The sequence below is a fragment of the Contarinia nasturtii genome, unplaced genomic scaffold (genome assembly GCF_009176525.2).
Source record: "Contarinia nasturtii isolate CC-2019 unplaced genomic scaffold, AAFC_CNas_1.1 Cnas_scaffold_319, whole genome shotgun sequence".
Taxonomy (NCBI): domain Eukaryota; kingdom Metazoa; phylum Arthropoda; class Insecta; order Diptera; family Cecidomyiidae; genus Contarinia; species Contarinia nasturtii.
Window position 1 is genome coordinate 1 of NW_022197674.1, and position 7,691 is coordinate 7,691.

Genomic DNA, 7,691 nt, shown 5'->3' on the forward strand with positions numbered 1-7,691 from the left:
GCACGTGTACACATATATACGTAAAAAATGTCACAAATCTGTGCCACTTTGCACAAATACACAAAAACGTTTTTCGCTTTCACATATAGAAAATACTTATTCAATGCATTGAATGGCGTTGAATGGTGTTGAATGTGGTTGATTGGTAGCTTTATTTTACACAAATACACACAAATGCACACAAATACACATATATGCGTAACAAGCCGCAACAAGCAATGCAATGAATGTACTGCCGTGTACTGCTGGAACAAAATTGTGCCACTTTACATAAATACTTTGAACGACTTGAAACAACCTGACTGAACTGTCAAACGCTGTCAAACCATTTTCAACTAATTTAAACGAACTGTCTGAACTGGATGGGACTGGATTGAAATATAATTTATGTGAATTTATGATAATTTTGCGTAAATTTTGATATTTAAAATTTGTTTAAATTAAACAAAAACAAAGTAAAGTCAAATAAAATTGAATAAAGTATGTCTTCTGAATCCGATGAAGATTTTGACGACAGTTGTGAAATATCTAGAAACGGTGATATTCATCATGCTGTATTACAAAATATGAAGATGCGTTTTATGAAAAACAAAATCTATGTAAGTTTTCTATTTGCTACTATTTGCCGCTATTTGCCTGAGAAATTATTGTTTCCAATAAAAATGAGTTATATTGTTTATGATTGTTTATAATTTTTTACATTGCATTGCTTTAACCGGCCTTAACATCATTTAACATACATATTAACGCATATTGCTTCATATTATTGACAGACATTTTCGGGGAAACTTTTAATTGCGATTAATCCTTTGCAACCGTTGCCTTTGTACTCCAATGAAGTGATAGAATCGTACAAAGCCAAAACAAATCATATGCTACAACCACATATATTCTGTGTTGCAACTGAAGCGTTATGTGCGTTAAAACAAAGAAAACAGTCACAATGCATTGTAGTCACTGGCTTATCTGGATCGGGTAAAAGTGTGACAGCGAACCATTTAACTGAATTTTTATACGAGAACGAAGGAAAAATGACAGCACATATTGGAATAATGTTGGATGCATTTGGTAACTGCACAACCCCACAGAATGACAACAGTTCTCGTTTTGTAAAATTACTACAGGTAATGCTTTATTTTTCAAATTTGAAGAAATTAACCACAATTTACAGTGCGTTGTGATCAAATAAGTTCAAATAATAATTCCCAATAATTCAATATTATTACTTTAAGTTCGAGTATAGCCCTGAATATAAAGTTCTCAAATTGAATATATCATATCAGCTTTTTGAGAAGACACGATTATGCATGAACGACAACACAATTGGAGACAATTTTAATATATTCTATATGCTTCTAAATGCACCAATGGATTTGAAATCGAAATTTAATATTGCGAGCGAAAAATTTGCAGTAAGCTCGGATTTTAATGGATCTGACAAAATGGAATTTATTAATAATTTCGATCATTTTTTTAAAGATTTTACCACCAAAAGGCATGAGAAATTCTTTGAAATATAGCTTTAATGAGTTAGAAACTGCATTGAATGGATTGGGGTCTGACATATCAGAAATGCGAGAGTCAATTTATGCCATACTTGCTGCTATCCTACATTTGGGGAACGTAAAATTCAAGACTGACCATCTAGGGTTTGCTCAAATCAATGATGGTTCTCACAGTGCATTGGAAAGTGCTGCTAATTTATTGGCAATAGATGAAAAACATTTGAAATGCGTACTATTAGAACGAAAAATGGTTGTGGGAGCCGATACAGTTTCGTACGTATACATTGAAATTCCATGAATGATTCACGATATTTTATAAAAAAAATAAGTACAACATTCTAGTCACGATTTTAGTGAAATCCAAAAACTATAAATGATATTTATTAAAAACCATTAAAAACTATTTTTATATGATAGAGTACGTTTCAATGAAACTTTGGCAGTAAGCACGAGAGATTCAACGGCGAAACTTATTTATTGCGAATTATTTCGGTTTTTAATTGATAAGATCAATGGAGCGACATCAGAACTTCAGCAATATATAGCTATTCTGGACATACCAGGATTCGGTGAGTAGTTATTTTGATAAAACGTTTTTTATAGGTACTATTTATAACCGTTTATAGCCAAACTTTGCATTGATTTTTATGGATTTTTATTCACAATATTTTCTATAATTAATTTCAAAATATTAGAATGTTTTGAGATGGGACAAAATTCGTTCGAACAAATATGCATCAACTTTGTCAACGAAAAGATTCGAAATTTTTCCACCAATCGTTTGATCAAAGCAGAACTGGACTGGTACAAGAGTGAAAATTTGGATATTCCTCAAATCGATTTTTTGGACAATCAAAATATCATTGGTAATACAATTACTATGTTATTTCCAGTTCTTTCAATGCAATGTGAATCCAATTAATTTTAACCGATTTTAACGAATTCTAGACTTGTTGGAAGATAAAACAGAAGGAATTTTTTCTTTATTGGAAGATGAAAGCAAGAAACGAGTACCATCCTCAATAAATTTTATGAAAATGATTGCCAGTACTTGCATTAAAAAATCATCGTTTACTTTACCCAAACTTAAAAAATCACCGGTGGAACCTCAATGCTTTGTTATTCATCACTTTTCTCAGGATGTTTTCTATTCCTCGGTAAGCATGAATATTTAAAAAATTATACAATGCATTGAATATATTTATTTTATGTAATTTTATGAATAGGAAAATTTTGTTGAAAAGAATACTGAATCAGTCTCGACAGATGTTCATAAAATTGTTGAAGCGTGTTTAGAAGGTTTTGGCATTAAAGAAATTCAAAAAATTAACCGTTTAAAATCAACCACAGCCATTATGAAAAAAGATCTATCAATACTAATTGACACATTGAAGACAAATGTGAGTTTTGCGATGTTTTGTTAACGTTTTTTTTTAAATTTCCATTACTATCTTTGACAAATTTAATATTTTTGCCAGGACTCTCATTTTATACATTGTGTGAAACCGAATAATGACAAGTTACCCAATAAGTTTGAAGATGGCATGGTCTCAACACAACTTAACACAGTTGGAGTAGCACCGATTGTGAATTTAATGCGTTATGGTTTTTCTGCGACATTGTCATATGATGAAATTTTGACCAAACTCGATCCACACATTTCAAATAAAGCCAAACTATTTATTAACGATTTGTGCAGAGATCTCTTAAATTCAATGCATTGCACCAAAAATTCTTTCAAATTTGGGAGCACACAAATTTTTTTTCGACCAGGCAATGAAAACTTTGTGAACATGTTTAAAGAGATGAATACCGATGAAACAAAACAAATTGCACAAGAAATTAGCGATAAATTTTATATGCGACAACGAAATTCATTCTGGATAAAGATTCGAGTTTTGGGTATAAGTAAGTTGTTTCTCAAATTACGGTATTTATATCTTATAATAATAATATGTCTCTCGATGTCTCTTTTAGTGTTAGTTGGTTTGAAGAAAAAGAGGAATATAAATAGTTACCCCGAAATACCGTACAGCGAAGAGGTTGTGGCAGAAAATGTACAAGAAATCAAGGTCAAAGAAGAAGAAATTATGGATCGTCAATGCACTGAAAATTTGATTGAAAGCACGAAAATGCAAAAAATAAAACGTATAAGAACTACAATTACAGAAAAACGACCAACTCATTCATCTCGCTATGATGCCATCGATCACGAGATAGCCAAAGATCATACTCGTCAGCGGTGCAAATTGGAGAAATGTGAATATAAATCATATATGAGGTGTACAAAATGTAAAGTACACCTATGCCATTCAAAAAAAAGAGATTGTTTCGCCAAATTTCATGACCTAGCATTATTGTGATTTGCATAAATTAAAATCGATTAAAATAAAGTTACAATTCCACTCATTGCATTGATTAAACAAAGTATATTCTTTTATTATACATGTAGTTACAAAAAATACATTTTTATTTATTGTTTACTTATTTTTTACGACTTTAAATCGCTTTCAACGGCTTTCAATGCATTGATTTGTGATTATTTGAGTTAATTCTTAAATTAAAAAAACGGAAAAAGATATAATAAGTTTCAACTAAATTACCTCACATAAAGTCGCATAAAGCAATAAAAGAATATTTTTGATACCAAAAAAAAACAACGTAAGCAGGAACAGAACGAATTATTGTGAGACAGCGTGAGACAGTTTTCATTGTTAAAAGATATGTCTAAAATAACGGATTCTTTGGAATAAAACAAAAAAGTGCAAAAAATAAAAAAAATGCATTTTTATCTACTTGTTTTTGCTTTTTTTAAGAGGCTATTTTTGATTGAGATTTTTAATCATTTATTTTATACCTTTTTATACTTGTATTGACTGAATCTCAAATGACTTGATGTATTGATAATTATTATTATTATTTGTTATATATGTTATTTTGTATAACACGGCATAATGTATTTCTTACTATGTATCCGTATGCATCAACAAAAACAAAAAAAATAATTTTCAGTGCACTGAAAAAATTTAATTCATATTTGCCATTCACCGCCATTTATAATTCACGACAATTCGTAAATTCTATGCTAAAATAAAGTAAAATAATGGATTCTTTAAAATAAAACAAAAATGCCAATTATATACGCAATTATAAAAAATACATGTTTATTTACGTTTTTTTCACTCATATTTGTCACTCACAATTCACAATTTCTATGGTGAAATAAAGGATTCTTTGAAATAAATTAAAAAAGAAATACACGTTTACATAAAGTACATGTTTATTTACTCATATTTACATGTTGTTACTTTGTTTTGACAATAAATTCTCTCAATGTCGTTTAAAGTATTGCATATACATATTTGATATTTCTGAATCAATTTAATTCAATCCGGTCCGGTCCATCCCTTCAGTTATTTCAATTTTCATTTAATATTTCTTGAAGTTGATTCGGTGTATAGATCTGTGGAGTATTTGGTGCACGCGTTGAATAACGTCGAAAACGGAGCGGCGTTGAGTGCAATATGGAAGTATCAACTTTGACCCATGCCAATCCACGAATAACGTATTCCCCTGGTGACCACTCCATAAAATTTATTGAAGAGTTTGAGTGATCCATGGTTTTGTAGATTTTTCGGTGTTAAACCCGGTTAAACCACAGAAAACAAAAAATTTAATCAGTGCACTGTATGTTTTCAATTGTGGTTATAGGTGGTTATTTCACGGAAATGTTGTCTTGACCAAATCTCAAAAGGAAAGAACTCTGATACGTGCCAATGTTGACGAAAGTGACTGTTATCGACTGTTATATTCGGTTATACGCGGTTATATTTCAATGCAATGGTTACTTTAATGTGATTTGACTGGATTTGACTTGATTTTTGGTTGTACCAACTACTTCTCGCTACTGTGTACAGACTGAATGCGTATGAGCGAACGGTTTTGGCAATAGTTTTGGCGTGCTGATTCATATTTGTTGATATTTGTATTTTACTTTCGTAACGGTGGTATTTTGAATTCGGCTTCTTGCGGTAACCAAATAACCATCGAACGGGCAGACTGTTTTTTTTCCTTTTTTGCTGCAATATTAATTAGTATATTTTAGCCATAAGCAATGTACATATGCTAATATACAAAGTACCTTTTAATTTTTTCATTATTTTTTCGGTTTCTAACGATGATAAAGTTATTCTACATTCTGCTGTCGACAAATAAATTGTTTCACGACTTTCTGTAACTAGTAGAATTAAAGTTCATTTACTCGTTTTAATTATAATCATTACATTTATTGATATTTATTACCTTTTACACTACGAACATTTGTAGCTTTTCGATATTCGTCCAAATTTTGCCGCTCTAACACTACCTTACAGTCACGAATATTAAATTTTTTCAAACGATGATTCATTTCCATAGATTTTCGTAAAATCGTCTAGCAAACCAGTTTATAATCGTTTCGAATCGTTTATAATATAATAATTGCGAATAATTTTAAACAAATCAAACCGAATGAAATGAAGCAAAATAAACAACCAACTGTAGCCAACTGTCAATTTTTTTACGCACGTGTACACATATATACGTAAAAAATGTCACAAATCTGTGCCACTTTGCACAAATACACAAAAACGTTTTTCGCTTTCACATATAGAAAATACTTATTCAATGCATTGAATGGCGTTGAATGGTGTTGAATGTGGTTGATTGGTAGCTTTATTTTACACAAATACACACAAATGCACACAAATACACATATATGCGTAACAAGCCGCAACAAGCAATGCAATGAATGTACTGCCGTGTACTGCTGGAACAAAATTGTGCCACTTTACATAAATACTTTGAACGACTTGAAACAACCTGACTGAACTGTCAAACGCTGTCAAACCATTTTCAACTAATTTAAACGAACTGTCTGAACTGGATGGGACTGGATTGAAATATAATTTATGTGAATTTATGATAATTTTGCGTAAATTTTGATATTTAAAATTTGTTTAAATTAAACAAAAACAAAGTAAAGTCAAATAAAATTGAATAAAGTATGTCTTCTGAATCCGATGAAGATTTTGACGACAGTTGTGAAATATCTAGAAACGGTGATATTCATCATGCTGTATTACAAAATATGAAGATGCGTTTTATGAAAAACAAAATCTATGTAAGTTTTCTATTTGCTACTATTTGCCGCTATTTGCCTGAGAAATTATTGTTTCCAATAAAAATGAGTTATATTGTTTATGATTGTTTATAATTTTTTACATTGCATTGCTTTAACCGGCCTTAACATCATTTAACATACATATTAACGCATATTGCTTCATATTATTGACAGACATTTTCGGGGAAACTTTTAATTGCGATTAATCCTTTGCAACCGTTGCCTTTGTACTCCAATGAAGTGATAGAATCGTACAAAGCCAAAACAAATCATATGCTACAACCACATATATTCTGTGTTGCAACTGAAGCGTTATGTGCGTTAAAACAAAGAAAACAGTCACAATGCATTGTAGTCACTGGCTTATCTGGATCGGGTAAAAGTGTGACAGCGAACCATTTAACTGAATTTTTATACGAGAACGAAGGAAAAATGACAGCACATATTGGAATAATGTTGGATGCATTTGGTAACTGCACAACCCCACAGAATGACAACAGTTCTCGTTTTGTAAAATTACTACAGGTAATGCTTTATTTTTCAAATTTGAAGAAATTAACCACAATTTACAGTGCGTTGTGATCAAATAAGTTCAAATAATAATTCCCAATAATTCAATATTATTACTTTAAGTTCGAGTATAGCCCTGAATATAAAGTTCTCAAATTGAATATATCATATCAGCTTTTTGAGAAGACACGATTATGCATGAACGACAACACAATTGGAGACAATTTTAATATATTCTATATGCTTCTAAATGCACCAATGGATTTGAAATCGAAATTTAATATTGCGAGCGAAAAATTTGCAGTAAGCTCGGATTTTAATGGATCTGACAAAATGGAATTTATTAATAATTTCGATCATTTTTTTAAAGATTTTACCACCAAAAGGCATGAGAAATTCTTTGAAATATAGCTTTAATGAGTTAGAAACTGCATTGAATGGATTGGGGTCTGACATATCAGAAATGCGAGAGTCAATTTATGCCATACTTGCTGCTATCCTACATTTGGGGAACG

General features: G+C 30.8%; 2 protein-coding genes across 2 annotated transcripts; both read left to right on the plus strand.

The window, feature by feature from the left end:
• Positions 1–482: 482 nt before the first annotated feature.
• Positions 483–5,358, plus strand: LOC116337874 (myosin heavy chain 95F-like). The gene is made up of 12 exons (XM_031762811.1): positions 483–599; positions 774–1,124; positions 1,233–1,412; positions 1,480–1,778; positions 1,923–2,074; positions 2,201–2,371; positions 2,454–2,662; positions 2,732–2,905; positions 2,984–3,110; positions 3,279–3,413; positions 3,483–3,747; positions 5,217–5,358. The coding sequence occupies exons 1-12, from the start codon at positions 483–485 to the stop codon at positions 5,356–5,358; spliced, it is 2,322 nt and encodes a 773-aa protein (XP_031618671.1).
• A 1,191-nt stretch (positions 5,359–6,549) lies between these two features.
• LOC116337873 (myosin heavy chain 95F-like) lies at positions 6,550–7,623 on the plus strand (the record flags this gene model as incomplete). The annotated part of the gene is made up of 4 exons (XM_031762810.1): positions 6,550–6,666; positions 6,841–7,191; positions 7,300–7,479; positions 7,547–7,623. Coding segments are annotated over exons 1-4 (725 nt in total), but the record flags the coding sequence as incomplete, so codon positions are not given.
• Between the last annotated feature and the right edge of the window lie 68 nt (positions 7,624–7,691).